At 44.2% G+C, this 22,359-nt stretch overlaps 2 protein-coding genes across 3 annotated transcripts in view; one reads left to right on the forward strand and one right to left on the reverse strand.

Annotated features, from left to right (window-relative positions):
* LOC139402755 (NBAS subunit of NRZ tethering complex-like) overlaps positions 1–17,772 on the reverse strand; it is a 283,040-nt gene extending 265,268 nt beyond the window's left edge. Inside the window, exons 1-8 of the mRNA XM_071146672.1 lie at positions 17,673–17,772; positions 17,132–17,183; positions 11,534–11,570; positions 11,256–11,333; positions 10,514–10,561; positions 10,258–10,301; positions 2,494–2,627; positions 1,557–1,690 (exon numbers count right to left, since the gene is read on the reverse strand). Coding sequence (XP_071002773.1) covers positions 1,557–1,690; positions 2,494–2,627; positions 10,258–10,301; positions 10,514–10,561; positions 11,256–11,333; positions 11,534–11,570; positions 17,132–17,183; positions 17,673–17,765 — 620 coding nt within the window. The 5' untranslated portion in view covers positions 17,766–17,772. The remainder of the gene's footprint in view (positions 1–1,556; positions 1,691–2,493; positions 2,628–10,257; positions 10,302–10,513; positions 10,562–11,255; positions 11,334–11,533; positions 11,571–17,131; positions 17,184–17,672) is intronic.
* A 2,056-nt stretch (positions 17,773–19,828) lies between these two features.
* The window catches only part of LOC139402747 (ATP-dependent RNA helicase DDX1-like), a 32,566-nt gene continuing 30,035 nt past the window's right edge, over positions 19,829–22,359 (forward strand). Inside the window, exons 1-4 of one of the 2 annotated variants that reach the window (XM_071146664.1) lie at positions 19,829–19,885; positions 20,010–20,061; positions 21,748–21,811; positions 21,922–21,951. In XM_071146664.1, coding sequence (XP_071002765.1) covers positions 19,870–19,885; positions 20,010–20,061; positions 21,748–21,811; positions 21,922–21,951 — 162 coding nt within the window. In that variant the 5' untranslated portion in view covers positions 19,829–19,869. The remainder of the gene's footprint in view (positions 19,886–20,009; positions 20,062–21,747; positions 21,812–21,921; positions 21,952–22,359) is intronic. The other variant, XM_071146665.1, reaches the window with a different exon arrangement.

A 22,359-nucleotide genomic window follows, 5' to 3' on the forward strand; every position in this document is an offset into this window, starting at 1 on the left:
TGCTGATATAAAAAGGGCTTTATAGATAAATGTGATGGATTGATTCAAACAGTCCATATCGTTGAGACTAATGTTTGGCTACAACGGCGGATATTTCTACTGAGAACAATTTCATGGATATTAATCGTGAGAATCTTCCGGACATTAACATGCATGGACACTCACAAGATTTATCAATTCCCGTTTGAAACCCAGCGAACAGTTAATTAGTCCACAGACACAGCCAAACACACACACACACACACACACAGCCAAACACACACACACAGCCAAACACACACACACACACACAGCCAAACACACACACACACACACACACACACACACAGCCAAACACACACACACACACACACAGCCAAACACACACACACACACAGCCAAACACACACACACACACACACAGCCAAACACACACACACACACACAGCCAAACACACACACACACACACAGCCAAACACACACACACACACACAGCCAAACACACACACACACACACACACAGCCAAACACACACACACACACACACACACAGCCAAACACACACACACACACACACAGCCAAACACACACACACACAGCCAAACACACACACACAGCCAAACACACACACACACAGACAGCCAAACACACACACACACACAGCCAAACACACACACACACACACACAGCCAAACACACACACACACACACACACAGCCAAACACACACACACACACACACACACAGCCAAACACACACACACACACACACACACACACACACACAGCCAAACACACACACACACACACAGACAAACACACACACACACACACAGCCAAACACACACACACACACACAGCCAAACACACACACACACACACACACAGCCAAACACACACACACACACACACACACAGCCAAACACACACACACACACACACAGCCAAACACACACACACACAGCCAAACACACACACACACACACAGCCAAACACACACACACACAGACAGCCAAACACACACACACACACAGCCAAACACACACACACACACACACAGCCAAACACACACACACACACACACAGCCAAACACACACACACACACACACACAGCCAAACACACACACACACACACACACACAGCCAAACACACACACACAGCCAAACACACACACACACACACACACACACACACACACACACACACACACACACAGCCAAACACACACACACAGCCAAACACACACACACAGCCAAACACACACACACAGCCAAACACACACACACACACACACAGCCAAACACACACACACAGCCAAACACACACACACAGCCAAACACACACACACAGCCAAACACACACACACAGCCAAACACACACACACAGCCAAACACACACACACACACACACACACACACGGTCTGTGTTTGAACAAGGATTAGACAGCAGACGGTCTGGTAATGGAACAGACAAGCCACTTACCTCAGAGTTTACACACACACACACACACACACACACACACACACACACACGGAAAGCTCAAGCAGAGGGGTTAAGATGACAATGAGCCAATACCTGACGAGGTAGCTCTTGAGCCCGCCCCCGTATGTGATGACGAGCAGCTCAGCCGACCACTGAGCACTGGCCGTGTACTCCAGGAAGATCAGGCCTGCTGCGGCGTAGCTGAAATCACCCGGGAAACTGGCCATCTAGGGAGGAGTTAGAGAGACAGGGGATCAATTTAACCTGCTCTTACATCGTCTTATTGATTTATACCATCTGATAAACGATGAGGATTTTACTACTTATCAAGACAACAAAGATCACGAAGATCAAATACTTTGAAATATCGATACATAAATGACACTATCAGGGAAAGAGGAGAGAGAGAGACCGGGGGGGGTAAGAGGAGAGAGAGACCGAGGGGGGAAGAGGAGAGAGAGAGACCGAGGGGGGAGGAAGAGGAGAGAGAGAGAGAGACCGAGGGGGGAGGAAGAGGAGAGAGAGAGAGACCGAGGGGGGAGGAAGAGGAGAGAGAGAGAGACCGGGGGGAGGAAGAGGAGAGAGAGAGAGACCGGGGGGAGGAAGAGGAGAGAGAGAGAGACCGGGGGGAGGAAGAGGAGAGAGAGAGAGACCGGGGGGAGGAAGAGGAGAGAGAGAGACCGGGGGGAAATGAGGAGAGAGAGAGACCGGGGAGGAAGAGGAGAGAGAGAGACCGGGGGGAGGAAGAGGAGAGAGACCGGGGGGAAATGAGAAGAGAGAGAGACCGGGGGGGAATGAGGAGAGAGAGAGACCGGGGGGGAAAGAGAGGAAAGAGAGAGAGACCGGGGGGGAAAGAGAGGAGAGAGAGAGAGACCGGGGGGGAAAGAGAGGAGAGAGAGGAGCATGGGGGGGAAAGAGAGGAGAGAGAGGAGCATGGGGGGCGTACAGCCCAGAGTCTGACTTCTCACCAGAACACCACATCTACCAGCCCTTTGTGTGTGCGTATGTATGAGTGTGTTTATGTGGTTACCGGGGGGATGACGAACAGTTCGCTGCCCATGAGGTCGAAGACGCGCACGGTACCGGTACTGTCGGCGTACGCCAGCAGGGCACAGTCATGGGACCACACCACCCTCCGCCACTGGGGACTGGGGTCCTTCGGCACTGTAACACACACACACACACACATTATTACACACACCATATCACTCACACACACCATATCACTCACACACACACACGTTTTTACACACACCATATCACTCACACACACATTATTACACACACCATATCACTCACACACACCATATCACTCACACACACACACGTTTTTACACACACCATATCACTCACACACACACACACACACACACACACCATATCACTCACTCACACACACATTATGACACACACCATATCACTCACACAGTTCTGCAGCTACTTTTCCCATATGAATATCCTACAGTAGCTCATGTAAAACACGATGAGGTTTGTGTCATTCACAACCAAAAAGTGACCAACTAAATGTAAATCTAGTGTACAGGACCTGTTCCAAATTATCCCTTTGACACTCCTTCCAGAATAGGAGAAATATCCTTTACATCTTATTCAGCCAGATTCAAATTATAGTTGTCTTACTCTAAATCATATAATATTTAAAAAATAATAAAAATGGCACAGGACTTGAGCATACCTTGTCTGCTAAATGAACTACAGCCTAAGGAGCGTAGCCTGGTAACAGACGGAGTTCACCTACTGTATGCTCTGAAATACACTCTCTTCATATCGTGTTTCTTTACGCCTGCCTAAAATCAATAAGGGATTTATTGGGATGCTGGAGGCTATATTAACATGGATTTAGACTGTTCTAAATGCTTCAAAGATTGGAGATAATAAAAGTGTTTATGTTAATTAGCCGATCAATTAACCATGAGACAGGCAGTAATTCGCATGATATTTACCCAGATGATATAGTCATGATCTGGTCAGGACAACGAGGTACTAAAATGTTTACAGATATTTACCCAGATGATATAGTCATGATCTGGTCAGGACAACGAGGTACTAAAATGTTTACAGATATTTACCCAGATGATATAGTCATGATCTGGTCAGGACAACGAGGTACTAAAATGTTTACAGATATTTACCCAGATGATATAGTCATGATCTGGTCAGGACAACGAGGTACTAAAATGTTTACAGATATTTACCCAGATGATATAGTCATGATCTGGTCAGGACAACGAGGTACTAAAATGTTTACAGATATTTACCCAGATGATATAGTCATGATCTGGTCAGGACAACGAGGTACTAAAATGTTTACAGATATTTACCCAGATGATATAGTCATGATCTGGTCAGGACAACGAGGTACTAAAATGTTTACAGATATTTACCCAGATGATATAGTCATGATCTGGTCAGGACAACGAGGTACTAAAATGTTTACAGATATTTACCCAGATGATATAGTCATGATCTGGTCAGGACAACGAGGTACTAAAATGTTTACAGATATTTACCCAGATGATATAGTCATGATCTGGTCAGGACAACGAGGTACTAAAATGTTTACAGATATTTACCCAGATGATATAGTCATGATCTGGTCAGGACAACGAGGTACTAAAATGTTTACAGATATTTACCCAGATGATATAGTCATGATCTGGTCAGGACAACGAGGTACTAAAATGTCTACAGCTGCAGTACGTACCATTGTTTTGGAGCGACCTGACCAAATTCACATAGAAATGTTATAGATCAGTCACTCTCATTAAAAAGCAAACTAAAGCCTCCCGGGTGGCGCAGTGGTTAAGGGCGCTGTACTGCAGCGCCAGCTGTGTCCCTCCCTGGGTTCGCGTCCAGGCTCTGTCGTAAACGGCTGCGACCGGGAGGTCGCCAGGTGCACGGTGTTTCCTCCGACACATTGGTGCTGCTGGCTTCCGGGTTGGATGCGCGCTGTGTTAAGAAGCAGTGCGGCTTGGTTGGGTTGTGTATCGGAGGACGCATGACTTTCAACCTCCGTCTCTCCCGAGCCCGTACGGGAGTTGTAGCGATGAGACAAGATAGTAGCTACTACAACAATTGGATACCACGAAATTGGGGAGAAAAAGGGGTAAAATTCAACAAAAAAAAAGCTAACTTTTTTACGTAGGTTATTTCTACGCTTCCCGTTCTTATGTTTGGTCTTTGCGTCTTTCTTCCGGTTTTCTACACCAGTTTCAAAACAGCTGAAAATACAATATTTTTGGTGATGGAAAATAGATTTTCACGGCAGTTTAGACTGTATAATGATTCTCTATACTCTTGATATGTCACATACTGAAATAAGAAAACGATTAGAATTTAAGCAACCAGAAAAATTGAGAAGTGATTAGTGTAATACCCAGCATGCTTTGCAACTACATTTTTTAAAACTTTAAGTTTGATCATTTAGCAGACCCTTTTATTCAGGGGGGACTTCCGTCTAGAACATTCAACGAAGGGCGATAAACAACCACGGGTAAAAAAATAAAAGTTACAATAAAAAAACATCATAATTGTAATCGTCAGTGTAGTTAAACTGGTCTGTCGGTCGGGCAACTTTCTACACGATGCCAGTCCTGAAACTACTGAAAAGGCTTTGAACAAGACCGATAGAGGCATTAACTTTCCCTACTGAAAAGGCTTTAAACAAGACCGATAGAGGAGCATTAACTTTCCCTACTGAAAAGGCTTTGAACAAGACCGATAGAGGAGCATTAACTTTCCCTACTGAAAAGGCTTTGAACAAGACCGATAGAGGAGCATTAACTTTCCCTACTGAAAAGGCTTTGAACAAGACCGATAGAGGCATTAACTTTCCCTACTGAAAAGGCTTTGAACAAGACCGATAGAGGCATTAACTTTCCCTACTGAAAAGGCTTTGAACAAGACCGATAGAGGCATTAACTTTCCCTACTGAAAAGGCTTTGAACAAGACCGATAGAGGAGCATTAACTTTCCCTACTGAAAAGGCTTTGAACAAGACCGATAGAGGAGCATTAACTTTCCCTACTGAAAAGGCTTTGAACAAGACCGATAGAGGAGCATTAACTTTCCCTACTGAAAAGGCTTTGAACAAGACCGATAGAGGAGCATTAACTTTCCCTACTGAAAAGGCTTTGAACAAGACCGATAGAGGAGCATTAACTTTCCCTACTGAAAAGGCTTTGAACAAGACCGATAGGGGCATTAACTTTCCCTACTGAAAAGGCTTTGAACAAGACCGATAGAGGAGCATTAACTTTCCCTACTGAAAAGGCTTTGAACAAGACCGATAGGAGCATTAACTTTCCCTACTGAAAAGGCTTTGAACAAGACCGATAGGAGCATTAACTTTCCCTACTGAATTCTCTGTTCAGCTATTGTTAATTTAAAAAAATGTCAATGTGACACAGTGATTTCTTCATTAAGTTGTAGTGTTAGAAAACAGATTAAATGCGTTCTTTGACGTTGGGAAACACAAAGAAAAACGCTTCATTGCACCAAAAAAAAGTTTAAGTTAAGAAAATATTGATATTGAGAGGTTTATGTAACAAACAAACATCGGAGTTAGAAAATGTATATTCACAGTTCAATCAACTTAATACGAACAATTTATTTCCATCTGTTTAGAGTTTAAGCCGCCTAATAAGTTGTGCATTTAATTAACAATGAGCTTAAAGTTCAATGTACTTAGTCAATTTTCCAGCTGATGCAACTCAAATCTGTTCCCACTTAAGAGTCACAGTGACTATTAGTTTGAGTAAGGACAACAAAAATCACTTCCAGTCGACTCTGATATGGCAGCACATTGGAGTTTACAGTGCGTGTGTGGTGTGTGTGTGTGTGTGTGTGTGTGTGGTTAGAAACAGGAAAAGGAAGCATATTGGTGTGTGTGTGTGTGTGTGTGTGTGTATGTGTTGTGTGTGTGGTTAGAAACAGGAAAAGGAAGCATATTGGTGTGTGTGTGTGGGGGTGTGTGTGTGTGGTTAGAAACATGAAAAGGAAGCATATTGGGGTGTGGTGTGTGTGTGGTGTGGTGTGTGTGGTGTGGTGTGTGTTATGTGGTGTGTGTGTGTGTGGTGTGTGGTTAGAAACAGGAAAAGGAAGCATGTTGGAGTTTAGTGTGTGGTGTGTGTGGTGTGGTGTGTGTGGTGTGGTGTTGTGGTGTTGTGTTGTGTTGTGTGTGTGTGGTTAGAAACAGGAAAAGGAAGCATATTGGAGTTCAAAGCAGCATCACTCGGTTACCGTGTGGAGGGAGAACAGCCATGGTAACGTCGCCTCACATTAAAACAACCGTTATTCCTGTAGGTTTTTAGAACTGGCCAGGGAAGCATAACAGACTCTAAACGATAATGTAATGGCATAGAAGAAATGAAAATACTATAATATATATATATATATATAAATAAATAATACTACAATATATACCTATAATACTACACAACGACATCACCTCCCTGGCTTCTTCATTTAACCTGTCTTCTCTCTGAGTGTTTTCCACTACATAGAGTGGCCAGCCAAACAGAAGAAGTCAGGCCTGGGGGGGGGTGGGGGGCATTTTACCATTTAATTCAACCTAGCAAGAGGCTGCTGTATTGCAGTGTATATGAAGTGCATTCTATGGTAGTTTCCATAAAAACAAATACCCAACTGGACCAAAACAAATCATATCATTCTGCCAGGTAGGTATAGTCTACTTTCCAGTTAACATTTAATTGAGAAGTCTTTTTTTTTGGGGGGGGGGGTTTAAGACTTCCCATCTACCAGAAGATTAGCGTCCCTTCTAACGGCAACACAGAGCGGGCAGATGAGCGCACCGCAGACACACGCAGATGTGCGTTCTGGTTCCCTCGTCAGAAAGCGGCAGGAAATACGCATCACTAATGAATTCCATTCATGTCTGATGATTAACTCAGACAGTCAGTCCCTACTAAAGGTTAACGCATTTCTGAATATTGTTTAAAAATTCGAGGGGATGCCCCCGAGGGACCCGAACGATAATATCTGGACCAGAATAAAGCTCTTCACACTACAGATTGTTCCTGCAGTGATGATTCACCATCTTCATCGAAGGTTTTCCTCCTTCCTCTGTAGATGATCACCATGAAGTCTTGGTCCATCAGCCAACGCCTACGTAAATTAGGCAGACTAATGAATGTCTCGCTCTCACCAACGTGATTGGTTAGGCTACACTGACTGACGAGGACCGTTGTCACTCTCTTTAGCGTCACAGTCTGGCAAGCCCCGACATCCTAGGAAATTAAACCGAGGAAATCCTTTTGGTTTAATTGCCCTGATGCGATAGCGTGGAAATATAGCCATGACAAAAGGGGAATAGGAAATTGACTTTATTCAGTCAGTCAGACACCAGGGGCCTTCAGGAAGTATTCAGACACTGTTTCCACTTTGTTACGTTACAGCGTTTCTTCCAAAATGTATTCAATTATTTTCTTTATCGACATCACAATACCTCATAATGACATCACAATACCTCATAATGACATCACAATACCCCGTAATGACATCACAATACCCCGTAATGACATCACAATACCCCGTAATGACATCACAATACCTCATAATGACAAAGCTAAAACTTGTTTTTGTAATGTTTGGCGAATTAAAAAATTTAAAAAATCTGAAATATGACATTTACTTCAGAATTCAGACCCTTTACTCAGTACTTTGTTGAAGCACCTTTTGGCAGCCTTGAGTCTTCTTGGGTATTGACGCTACAAGCTTGGCACACCTGTATTTGGGAAGTTTCTCCCATTCTTCTCTGCAGATCCTCTCAAGCTCTGTCAGGTTGGATGGGGAGCGTCGCTGCACAGCTATTTTCAGGTCTCTCCAGAGATGTTTGATTGGGTTCAAGTCGGGGCTCTGGCTGGGCCACTCAAGGACATTCAGAGACGTATATGATCAATGGAAACAGGATGCACCTGATCTACATTTTGAGTCTCATAGTAAAGGGTCTGAATACTTATGTAAATATGGTTTATATTTTTAAATACATTTGAAAAAAAAAAGAATAATAATTGTTTTCGCTTTGTCATTACGGGGTATCGTGATGTCATTACGGGGTATCGTGATGTCATTACGGGGTATCGTGATGTCATTACGGGGTATCGTGATGTCATTACGGGGTATCGTGATGTCATTACGGGGTACCGTGATGTCATTACGGGGTATCGTGATGTCATTACGGGGTATTGTGATGTCATTATGGGGTATCGTGATGTCATTACGGGGTATCGTGATGTCATTACGGGGTATCGTGATGTCATTACGGGGTATTGTGATGTCATTATGGGGTATCGTGATGTCATTACGGGGTATCGTGATGTCATTACGGGGTATTGTGTGTAGACTGATGAGATACATGTTTTTTGTATCCATGTTAGAAATGTAATGTATCAACATTTGGAAAAAGTGAATGGGTCTGAATACTTTCTGAACACACTGTATAAACTAGTCAACACTTGCTGTTTAGTTGTCAAAGCTCAGTAAATAGTCGACTATGAGCCGCTAATCGGCGTGGCTGGCTATGTGAAACACGCCAAAGAAAAATGGGGGCAGAAATCAATAATTAGGCGAAGAGGATTTCCACCAAAATCACGCTCTCTCCCCAGGCTCCTCTGTGTAGAGAAATTAGACCAACCCAATACAGCGCACACAATTTGTACCAGGAGGCAGGACAGACAGCAGACTGCGTTTCCTTGTAGTCGCTGGCTTTGTGACAGACAGGCGCCTGTCCTACCAATAGATCAGTAGGAGATGCATATCGTTCATCCTAGTGGGAGAGGGCTCAACGGACTAGCCAATTTAAACTTTCAAATTAAAAGTATGAAGTGGAAAACACTGCTCTCATTGGCTAATGCTGATCACCTTACCATCTCACACTACAAGAGCAACGCGGATTGAGCCAATAAAAACCTGGGAGAGACGGGATGGGTGGCGTCTTTGACCCGCTCACATTACAAAGGGGCGTGGCTTAGTAAGACGGAACATACAGAACTTCACTTAGTCAGAATCATCAGATACACAACATCCAATGTGCTGTGAATCACTATGTCAAAAACAGTGATGATGGCAATTATCATATCACTCTATTCTCTCTTATTCGACAGTATTTCATGATTAAGGTTCACCGTGTGCTCTATGAGTAGTGAGTGATCCCAGGGTGCTCTATGAGTAGTGAGTGATCCCAGGGTGCTCTATGAGTAGTGAGTGATCCCAGGGTGCTCTATGAGTAGTGAGTGATCCCAGGGTGCTCTATGAGTAGTGAGTGATCCCAGGGTGCTCTATGAGTAGTGAGTGATCCCAGGGTGCTCTATGAGTAGTGAGTGATCCCGGGGTGGCAACACATACATTCTAAGTGATTTCAATGGGGTCTTTCTCCATTCTGATTGGTTTATATAGTGTTCAACCAAAAATAATTTGTTTGCACTCATTTCAGATCATTTCCATACTGCACGATAAAAACAATCTAGACCTTATGTTGGAACCAAATGTTGCAATTGTGATATGATTTTTTAAAATCAATATAATAAATAAACAATTTAGAGCAAAACACTTTGGTGAACTATTGGAATCATGGAGGTAGAAGGATTATTCTAATTTGATAGTTAGAATATAACAGTGGGCACTTTGAATACAGTGTAGTTTCACATGACAACAAATGAAAATGCCAGGGAGGAGTTATTGTGACAGGGTAGGAACCAAAGTGTTGATAAGTGTTTCGTAGCGTCACGTATTCCTCTTTGATTTAGAAGATACTTACCCTGACACTTCCCAATGACAGAGCCAAAGTCATCCCTCGCAGACCTGGTGGGGGGAAAAAAAACAGAGAATAGAATATACACAAACGTTCTGCATGTCACCTTAAAAAGGTCAAATGGACCTCTGTGTATTACGGCTAGTTATACACAGCACCCTGCTGACTGGGAGGGGTTCTACTGAGTAGACAGAACATCTGATAAACTTTTTACATTTGAGTAATTTTAGTTTAGAACGGACACACTATCTCACATCATTACCTGATCTCCACACACTGGTCCTGAACCACAGCCAGCAACTTCCCATTACTGGAGAGAGAGGAGAGAGATTTAGGACTTCTAACCCCTTCTAACCACTAGGCTACCTGGGGCGGCAGTTAACCCATTGTTCCCAGACCAGTTAACCCACTGTTCCCAGACCAGTTAACCCACTGTTCCCAGACCAGTTAACCCACTGTTCCCAGACCAGTTAACCCACTGTTCCCAGACCAGTTAACCCACTGTTCCCAGACCAGTTAACCCACTGTTCCCAGACCAGTTAACCCACTGTTCCCAGACCAGTTAACCCACTGTTCCCAGACCAGTTAACCCACTGTTCCCAGACCAGTTAACCCACTGTTCCCAGACCAGTTAACCCACTGTTCCTAGACCAGTTAACCCACTGTTCCCAGACCAGTTAACCCACTGTTCCTAGACCAGTTAACCCACTGTTCCTAGACCAGTTAACCCACTGTTCCTAGGCCGTCATTGTAACTAAGAATGTGTTCTTAACGGACTAGTTAAATAAAGGCAAAAATAAAAAATAATTATTTAAATCATAAGACAAACTAAATCTGGCTAAATTAACCCTGATGGCTCCCTTGTATAAAAAAAAACTTGGGTCTCAATGGCCGTCGAGGTCAAAATAAAAGGTCAAATAAACATTAACAAAGGTCAGAGGTTGAATTCATATCAATGTAGGAAGGGCCCGGAGTGGTGCCTGCGTGTGTACTGTACTATATACCTTGCTAGCACCAGTTGCCAGTTGATCTGCTTGTTGGCCAGTCGGACCAGGCCGGGAGGTAGAGAGGAGCTAGAGGGACTGGTTCAAGATCACAGATAAATCAGTCAGCTGTTACAAACCACAACAAGAGGACCAACACAACAGCATAAACATTAGTAAAGTCAATTTGACAAAAAACGATATACAGTTTTACGAAGCTGGAAAGAGTTTCAGGCTACAGGGGTAAATAGTAATGAAATAGTTGATGCGTTTCGATGTGAGTAATATAAAGAGCTTACCTGTACCACAGGTAATGCAGGATGAACCTAAAAGGTCCTACAACAGACACGGAGAAGACACGGTGAGGAGTGGCTAGGATCATACATGTTGAAGTCCTAGTGTGTTCCAGCACATAGGTAAAATGTTCAGTTACTACCGAAATGGAGCCCCGTAGGGGCGTCGCGCCAACCCCGTCAGAATTAATTAAATAGGCCTTCATTCATTTATTTATTTAACTTTATTTCCATTGCAGATAAACCTCTCCTAATAGCGGTAGTGTTTCCCAGAGGTGGGACCAAGTCATGTGACTCGAGTCCACACCTCTGGTGTTTATTCATGATGATAAGCAGCTCACTTAGTCCATTAAACGTTGTACATCTCCTCTTTCCAACTTCAAGTTTAAACACGGGCGACTAACCCGCTAGATTACCACCCCGGGCGGCTAACCCGCTAGATTACCACCCCGGGCGGCTAACCCGCTAGATTACCACCCCGGGCGGCTAACCCGCTAGATTACCACCCCGGACGGCTAACCCGCTAGATTACCACCCCGGGCGGCTAACCCGCTAGATTACCACCCCGGACGGCTAACCCGCTAGATTACCACCCCGGGCGGCTAACACGCTAGATTACCACTCCGGGCGGCTGAGCCCGCTAGATTACCACTCCGGGCGGCTGAGCCCGCTAGATTACCACTCCGGGCGGCTGAGCCCGCTAGATTACCACTCCGGGCGGCTGAGCCCGCTAGATTACCACCCCGGGCGGCTGAGCCCGCTAGATTACCACTCCGGGCGGCTAAACCGCTAGATTACCACTCCGGGCAGCTAACCCGCTAGATTACCACTCCGGGCAGCTAACCCGCTAGATTACCACTCCGGGCGGCTAACCCGCTAGATTACCACTCCGGGCAGCTAACCCGCTAGATTACCACTCCGGGCGGCTAACCCGCTAGATTACCACTCCGGGCGGCTAACCCGCTAGATTACCACTCCGGGCGGCTAACCCGCTAGATTACCACTCCGGGCGGCGAGCCCGCTAGATTACCACTCCGGGCGGCTAACCCGCTAGATTACCACTCCGGGCGGCTAACCCGCTAGATTACCACTACAGGCGGCGAGCCCGCTAGATTACCACTCCGGGCGGCTAACCCGCTAGATTACCACTCCGGGCGGCTAACCCGTTAGATTACCACCCCTGGCGGCGAGCCCGCTAGATTACCACTCCGGGCGGCGAGCCCGCTAGATTACCACACCGGGCGGCGAGCCCGCTAGATTACCACTCCGGGCGGCGAGCCCGCTAGATTACCACCCCTGGCGGCGAGCCCGCTAGATTACCACCCCTGGCGGCGAGCCCGCTAGATTACCACCCCGGGCGGCTAACCCGCTAGATTACCACCCCTGGCGGCTAACCCGCTAGATTACCACCCCTGGCGGCTAACCCGCTAGATTACCACCCCTGGCGGCGAGCCCGCTAGATTACCACCCCTGGCGGCGAGCCCGCTAGATTACCACCCCTGGCGGCGAGCCCGCTAGATTACCACCCCTGGCGGCTAACCCGCTAGATTACCACCCCTGGCGGCGAGCCCGCTAGATTACCACCCCTGGCGGCGAGCCCGCTAGATTACCACCGCTGGCGGCGAGCCCGCTAGATTACCACCCCTGGCGGCTAACCCGCTAGATTACCACCCCTGGCGGCGAGCCCGCTAGATTACCACCCCTGGCGGCGAGCCCGCTAGATTACCACCCCTGGCGGCGAGCCCGCTAGATTACCACCCCTGGTGGCGAGCCCGCTAGATTACCACCCCTGGCGGCGAGCCCGCTAGATTACCACCCCTGGCGGCGAGCCCGCTAGATTACCACCCCTGGCGGCGAGCCCGCTAGATTACCACCCCTGGCGGCGAGCCCGCTAGATTACCACCCCTGGCGGCTAACCCGCTAGATTACCACCCCTGGCGGCGAGCCCGCTAGATTACCACCCCTGGCGGCGAGCCCGCTAGATTACCACCCCTGGCGGCGAGCCCGCTAGATTACCACCCCTGGCGGCGAGCCCGCTAGATTACCACCCCTGGCGGCGAGCCCGCTAGATTACCACCCCTGGCGGCTAACCCGCTAGATTACCACCCCTGGCGGCGAGCCCGCTAGATTACCACCAGGGGATTGATGGCAGATTTAAGAATATATATATATATATATATATATATATATATATATATATTTTTTTTTTTTTTTAAATCGGCAACCCTGTTACTTTATTTGGTATAGTCATTTTAAGAGGGACTGGCGAAAACAAATGTTTTGACTTGAAATCTTTATCATACTTCATATTCCTCTTACTGTTTTTAGCTAGAAATACCACTAAAATGTTAAAATGCGCAGACTATATAATATATATTCATGATTTAACTATTCATTTTTGTCCTCCTTCATTCCCTTTAAAATGTGACTTATTTCAACATTCTAAAAAAAAAAAAAACATTGTGACATCACTTCTAACTTCCATTCACTGCAAATACAACAGACTAACTATAAATAATTACAGAAACAGTTTAAAAAAAGGGCATGACACCTTTTTCTACTTCTGTGCTATTCAAATCTGTAAATAAGTACAGAAATATCTACTGCCAATCAAGACGTCCAGCTGTTTTCGTAACTACACCAACTAATGTAGCTGTTGGATTAACAATGGAACTTTGCAGAACTTCCAAATGACGGATGTGTTGGTAAATTCCCTCTGGAGTGCCAGAGTACACCTAGAGTGTGCAGCTCCGAGTGAGCTCTGGGCGTTGGTCAATTCAAAGTGTTTCGCTCTCTGACCACTCACTGGACCCTCTGGCAGAGGAGTAGGTTTGATCTGAGCGTTCACAACGGCTGTCAGGTTCCCAGCTACTTCCAGACACAAATTATAGAACACCTCAATCTGACCACATTACTTCAGCGGAGCTGGTTAGGCTGTTTGTACTGTTATCCAGAGCGTTGGTGCAGGTAGATTTTGACATTGGCAGGTAAGATGTGTATTTCATCAGCCATGTTGGTGGGCTCCACAGTGCCAACATTTCAATCGCATTTGTGACTAAAAAGTCAAGTATGATCACATTTATAGTTAAATAAATGCCGTAGCAGCTGTCTTCAAAGTTTTTCTGCCTGTTTTGTTTCATAGTTGGTCAATTAAATCGAACAAAGTCAAAGAACTAGGAATCCTATCTAGCCTTTCCCACCTCAACACTGCCTGGCTGGGGGCTGTGTGCACCTGAAGAGCTGAGTGAAAGATTTGTTTTAATAAGTGCTGTGCACAGTAATAAAATATCGTGTCATTTACTTGAAAACGAAAGTCTACTTTAGTGAGACTTTGTCCTTGTGTTTATTGGCCGTTCTCATTGTTTTGTTCCGCAAGCCAGGTCGTTTTTCTACGTTTTTAATTTCACCTGCTAGAGAAGAGAAGACAACGTGTTTACTAGTCAGACTCCATCTCACAGGCACAAACATGACTCCAATCGTGTTACCACGGTAACCTCCAGTGGTGGAAAAAGGACCCAATTGTCATACTTCAGTAAAAGTAAAGATAAATTAATAGAAAATGACTCAAGTCAAACTCACCCAGTAAAATACTACTTGAGTAAAAGTCTAAAAAGGTATTTGGTATTAAATGTACTTAAGTATCAATTGTAAATTTAATTTATGAAATAAACGTATGTATTAAAAGTAAAAGTATAAATCATTTCAAATTCCTGATAATAAAGCTAACCAGAGGGCATCATTCATCTTTAGTTTTTTAATTTACGAATAGCCAGGGGCACGCTCCAACACTCAGACATCCTTTACAAACAAAGCCTGTGTTTTGTGAGTCCTCCAGATCAGAGGCAGTAGGGAGGACCAGGGATGTTCTCTGTTTTGTGAGTCCTCCAGATCAGAAGCAGAAGAGATGACCAGGGATGTTCTCTGTTTAGTGAGTCCTCCAGATCAGAGGCAGTAGGGATGACCAGGGATGTTCTCTGTTTTGTGAGTCCTCCAGATCAGAGGCAGTAGGGATGACCAGGGATGTTCTCTGTTTAGTGAGTCCTCCAGATCAGAGACAGTAGGGATGACCAGGGATGTCCTCTGTTTAGTGAGTCCTCCAGATCAGAGACAGTAGGGATGACCAGGGATGTTCTCTGTTTAGTGAGTCCTCCAGATCAGAGGCAGAAGAGATGACCAGGGATGTTCTCTGTTTAGTGAGTCCTCCAGATCAGAGGCAGTAGGGATGACCAGGGAGGTTCTCTGTTTAGTGAGTCCTCCAGATCAGAGGCAGTAGGGATGACCAGGGATATTCTAGGTTTAGTGAGTCCTCCAGATCAGAGGTAGTAGGGAGGACCAGGGATGTTCTCTGTTTAGTGAGTCCTCCAGATCAGAGGCAGTAGGGATGACCAGGGATGTTCTCTGTTTAGTGAGTCCTCCAGATCAGAGGCAGTAGGGATGGACCAGGGATGTTCTCTGTTTAGTGAGTCCACCAGATCAGAGGCAGTAGGGACGACCAGGGATGTTCTCTGTTTAGTGAGTCCACCAGATCAGAGGATGTAGGGATGACCAGAGATGTTCTTGCTAAGCATTCAAAATGTAATGAGTAGTTTTGGGTGTCAGGGAAAATGTATGGAGTAAAAATAATAAATATCTTTAGGAATGTAGTGAAGTAAATGTTGTCAGAAATATAAATAGTAAAGTAATTTACAGACAGAACAAAGAAAAATGACTTAAGTAGTACTTTAAAGTATTTTTTACATGGTAACCTCCCACCCTTAAAGGTGAACATCTGTCTTATTGGTTAAAAGTTTAATTAATTATACCACATTACTTATGTCTTACTAATATTCCATTTATTGTTTTCGAAACATTAAAAACATATTATATTTTTTTGGTGTCATTTTAGCGGCATAATCTGGGGCAGGTAGATTATAAAACTGTGAGGGGCAGGTAGATTATTCAAATCTGGGGCAGGTAGATCAAAATATGATTGTACTGCTGATAGCAATTTAAAAACTGTTTTTTCCCCATGTTTACTGACACTGGTCTTATTCAACAGGCGTTTCGCGTACAGAAATGAATCAGTTATTCTGCGCTCTGGAACACGCAGATGAGAGTGCTCTGAAATCAGAGTAGATTAACATAAAACAGCATATAACATAACGTAAAGGGTATAGCACCTTGTTCTACTAATCTGATATTCAAATGTGAAATCATAACAGTAATAGCATATCAATTTCTTCCACGACCACAAAAACACTTTTAACAACCACTTTTTCTTCATGGAAAATTAGCATTCGTTTTATTTAACCTCTTGAGATGGGAAAAAAAAATGTGTTGTGTTAAATTGAACATGTGCTCTTTATGACAGAATGTCAAAATTAGGTGAAATTAAAAATAAATACATAATTTAATACCAAGTTACACTTCTCAAACCGAGTAGGTGTAACGACCCAGCAGGCTCTGGTCAAACGTAATGCACTAGGGGAATATAGGGTGACTTGGGAGGCAACCTTGGACTTGCTTCCAATACGATCATTATTTTCTTAACATGAATTTAAAAAGGGATCAGTATGAAAAACCAGATCAGCGAGGGACAAAGATGTCTCGAGGATCCCGTCTTACCTGTCACAGCCTTGGCAATAACAGATGAACTGTGCTCCTTGTTGCCTCGCAACTGCAAATGGCAGAGAGTGACAGACTGTTATTTATCTTTCTATACAAACCCCGAATTACAGTGTGATTGGGAACCAACCAATTTACACCAGTGTGATGATACTAGGGCCGAGACATTTTCCCTGGACAAAGTACAGAATATGGTAACGTCAAGACAGCTAACTTAGCATCATCAACAAATTCACAACAGACTAGTTAGCCAACGTTTGGAAAGTAAAAACAAAAATATCAAAATACACCTCAACGCTGAAGTTAAACTCCTTTATTTCATATATTTGTTTACGGTGACTGAATATTTAACTGCACGTAATGTTGATTCAATGCCAATCCATAACCTGTTATCAGCCATGACTGAGTGGAAGATGTGTTGCGACGTGGCTAACCGTTACTAGCTAACGTTAGCGAACCTTGCAGGGTGAGCAATCACTTCAACTTGACATTTCCGTCTATATGTTATTAACAATGAACCGAATCCATTTTTTGTACAAACCTGAGTGTCGGTCTCGGGTGGCCATTCCGTATTTATCAGTAAATCATACAAAATGTTCTCATCTTCCACGTCAATGTTGCTATCATCAGCCATGTTTACGTGGATAGTTGATCCAAACTCTGTCACAAACTACGGAATACAGGATGGTACAAAAAAAAGGACTGTTTAACGAAACGCGGTTTACATTTCGGCATTAAGGCGGTTTTATCAAAGACTATTATAACTAACCCAAGATAGAACAGTCGTTTCCAATGAGAGAAAATGAATCATAGTGGGCAGAACAAGCAAGTAAGAAATGTAGTCCACTCTGTTTGTTACATATTCTAGTTCTGAAATAGAAAACTGAATTTCAGATTAAATGTTTCATCGAAGAGAATATTTGCAGAATTTCGGCCAAAATCCTTCTCGGGTCATCTTCTCACAATGCCGGCCACTGGGCTTCCTCTCATCACCATATTTGGTAGTGAGCGGAAATGCTTCACATTTTTAAATCGGGTGAAAAATCTGTCTAATTGTTCCATCATTGTTTTTTTTTTACCAAGGCGGAGTTACAATGAATCAAATTATACACCGATTCATAAAACGTGTCGATGTTTTTAATATATGTGCCTCATATCAATGATAATGACCTAAAATAATAATGTTTTAAAAGTACTCGCCCTATAGAAACTATATTAAAAAGCCAAAATAAACCATTCAGAGGAGCTACTACCGGTTCAAAAGATGCAGCAAAATGTCAGATTTACAGATGTACATTTACAAACAAACCACCACATTTTATTACCTTGCAAAAAGAAAAAAAGAAACAAAAATAAACTGAACTATATTTAAAAACAATGAAATACTCTGCCAAAAAAAAAAACCTGTTTATATTATAAATATGTGTATGACCCTTGTGTACTGTGATATTGTCCTCACATAGCAAAGCTGCAGGCTAAAGTTAAATCTAGACCTGGTTTTCTCTATTGTAATCGCTCCTCTTTCACCCCAGCTGCCAAACTAACCCTGATTCAGATGACCATTCTAACCATGCTAGATTACTGAGACGTAATTAATAGATTAGCAGGTAAGGGTGCTCTCTAGTGGCTAGATGTTCTTTACCATTCGGCCATCAGATTTGCCACCAATGCTCCTTTTGGGACACATTACTGCACTCTATACTCCTCTGTAAACTGGTCATCTCTGTATGCCATCGCAAGACCCACTGGTTGATGCTTATTTAGACCTCTTAGACCTCCCTCCCCCCTATCTGAGATATCTACTGCAGCCCTCATCCTCCACATACAACACCCGTTCTGCCAGTCACATTCTGTTAAAGGTCCCCAAAGCACACACATCCCTGGGTCGCTCGTCTTTTCAGTTCGCTGCAGCTAGCGACTGGAACGAGCTGCAACAAACACTCAAACTGGACAGTTTTATCTCAATCTTTTCTTTTCAAAGACTCAATCATGGACTCTTACTGACAGTTGTGGCTGCTTTGTGTGATGTATTGTTGTCTCTACCTTCTTGACTTTGTGCTGTTGTCTGTGCCCAATAATGTTTGTACCATGTTATGTGCTGCTACCATGTTGTTGTTATGTTGTGGTGCTACCATGTTGTGTTGTCATGTGTTGCTGCCATGCTTTGTTGTTGTCTTAGGTCTCTCTTTATGTAGTGTTGTGTTTTCTCCCTTGTCGTGATGTGTGTTTTGTCCTATATATATATATATATATATATATATATATATATATACAATGATCGCCTACCAAAAGGCAAAAGGCCTCCTGCAGGTCGGGGGCTGCCATAATTTATATCCTTTTGGTAGGCGATCATTGTAAATAAGCATTTGTTTTTAACTATCTTGCCTCGTTAAGTAAAGATTAAATAAGTGTGTTCCTCATTTACTTTTTATATGGATTTGTTTTAATAACAAAATATATATATTTTATAACAACACCCCCCCCCCACCCCCCCCACCCCCCCACCCCCCCCCCGCCCCACCCCTCCCAAAAAAGGGTTTGCTTTTGGATTGGACTATGAATGAAGTAGTGGGATGTTTTTTTGTGTATCTATTTTTGTCTTTTGTATGTTTAATTTTTCCTTTTGCGCATTGGATTTGAAATAGTTTTCCAGTTCACTTCCCGTACAGTTGGTGGCGGCATTAAATTAGTGAGAAGAAACACGTCACATCCGTTTTTTGTCAAAGTCGTTGGCAAATATGGCAGCGTTTTCTGGTAAGAAATGAAAATATATATTTTACTGTATTCTCACTGTTATCAGTACTTATCTATAAGTGAACGCATTTAAGATTGGTTGAAGTTCTTTTTCCTGACAATAATGTTTCCCTTTCGTCCACAGAAATGGGCGTTATGCCTGAGATCGCCCAAGCAGTCGAGGAGATGGACTGGCTGTAAGTTATCCGAGGTTTTCTCTCTATGTCCATCACATCAATGGAGTTGAGTTACGACTACTGAGCCTCCGAGTCGCTGTCACTCGATACTTGTAAAAATGTATATTCTTAAACCATTGCCGTTTACCTATGTTTGACCTCTGTAGTTGCGTGAATTTTTTTTGCTGAAATCCATACTTATTAATAAAACGTTTTTTTGTGTGTCTATTACCGACCACCGACTGTTTCGTCATATCGATTGACAGCGACTCGATGTGACCGGGAGGTGCGCTCCGCCCGGTGTCCTCGCAACTCCACCGAGATGTTCATATGGAGTTGAGAAACCCAACCAGCTGTAAGGGACGTTAGGTCACTGAGTTATGTAACGATAACCAGGGTGTTATCTCGTTTAATATATTATCGTGTTGCTTTAACTACGTTAATACTAAACGTATTTTATTTGATCAGTGACCAGCAATGTCTCACCATGAATGTATCCATACGGACTAGATGGACTAACTATACCAAAATAACTAATGCATTTATGAACTCTCAATACCCGTGGAAAATGGCCAGTGTCAGTAAGCGTCGGCAACAAAGCGTAATTAAATTGTTGCCAGCAGCACAGTTCGTCACCAACGCCCTGGATAACATGAAAACAGCCTAACCAGCTCTGCTAGGGAGAGTGAGGTGTTGTCTCGTTTGTGTCTGGAAGCAGCTTGGGTGCTTGACTGTCGTCGTGAGGTCAGAATGCTCGGTTCAACCCTACTCCTCGTCCAGTGTGCGCTCCGAGACCGAAACGCTCTTTATTTACGAACGACCTGAGCGCACTCCAGAGTGAATTTACGAACGCACCCGTAATCAGTTTATTCGGCGTTAATGGTGTATTTTATCTGCGCATGTGCCAACACCGTGTAGCGCCTTTGAATCTGCAGTCTGTATTGACCGTGCAGCATTTACGCTGAGACGGCCTCTCAGAAGTCAGATCATTCATACTTCTTCCGGTTTACAGAGCTGTTATGAAGAAGTGGTCAAGGAAGGACGTGAGTTTGTTTATACAGTGCCACCCGCCCCCATCTACTGTCAACCAATCATGTCTATACGGAGCCAAACTCCAAATAGTCTATGCAAAAACAACATGGTCACTGTGGTGGAAGGTTCATTTTGATTGTCGATTTCATGCTTGTATCAAAAATCTCATCACTAACCCGACTTCAGAGGTGTCCATCAAAACAGGATTATTATGGACATTGTAATGAACCAGGCAGGGAGCAGATCTCGAACCCTCAACCTTCTAGTCTGAAGTCCAGCGCTCTATCGACTGTGCCGCAGAAGCTCGAGCACCAGAGTCGATATCCGCGCTTATAAACGCAGGGTCGTTACACTATTGTTATCGCAAGGCATGTTAATAACGTTGTAAACAAACTACTCTATTCATCTGACTATCCACAACCCTATTGTTATCGTGTAGCCGATGCGAAATGGCTAGCTAGTTAGCGGTGGTGCGCGCTGGTAGCGTTCCAATCGTCACGTCACTTGCTCTGACATCTTTTGTGGAGCGATGGGTAACGCTGCTTCGAGGGTGACTGTTGTCGATGTGTTCCTGGTTCGAGCCCAGTTAGGGGCGAGGGGACGTACGTAAAGTCTATACTGTTACACATGCTCAGATTGCCATCCAGCGTTGTAACTGCTGATTGTTTGTTCCAGCCTCCCCACAGACATCCAGGCAGAGTCCATTCCGTTGATCCTGGGGGGAGGAGATGTCCTCATGGTGAGAAAATGGCCATTTTTATATAAAAAAACGGTTCAACCTTAACTTATAATGACTCCTCCCACATTCCGTGTATTGACTCCACCTGTTGTTGATTCTGTTGTGTTCAGGCGGCAGAGACTGGGAGCGGGAAGACCGGGGTGAGTGTAGCGCCTTTCCTCCATATGGTCAAATCCAGCATCTACTAGAGGCCAGGGGGTCGTCGAAACATGTTCTACCATACAGTGTTATTGTCAAATCCAGCATCTACTAGAGTCCAGGGGGTCGCTGAAACATGTTCTACCATGCAGTGGTATTTTCAAATCCAGCATCTACTAGAGGCCTGGGGGTCGCTGAAACATGTTCTACCATCCCATACGGTGTTATTGTCAAATCCAGCATCTACTAGAGGTCAGGGGGTCGTTGAAACATGTTCTACCATACAGTGTTATTGTCAAATCCAGCATCTACTAGAGGTCAGGGGGTCGTTGAAACATGTTCTACCATACAGTGTTATTGTCAAATCCAGCATCTACTAGAGGTCAGGGGGTCGTTGAAACATGTTCTAC

This window comes from Oncorhynchus clarkii, unplaced genomic scaffold, assembly GCF_045791955.1.
Source record: "Oncorhynchus clarkii lewisi isolate Uvic-CL-2024 unplaced genomic scaffold, UVic_Ocla_1.0 unplaced_contig_6721_pilon_pilon, whole genome shotgun sequence".
In the NCBI taxonomy this organism is placed as follows: domain Eukaryota; kingdom Metazoa; phylum Chordata; class Actinopteri; order Salmoniformes; family Salmonidae; genus Oncorhynchus; species Oncorhynchus clarkii.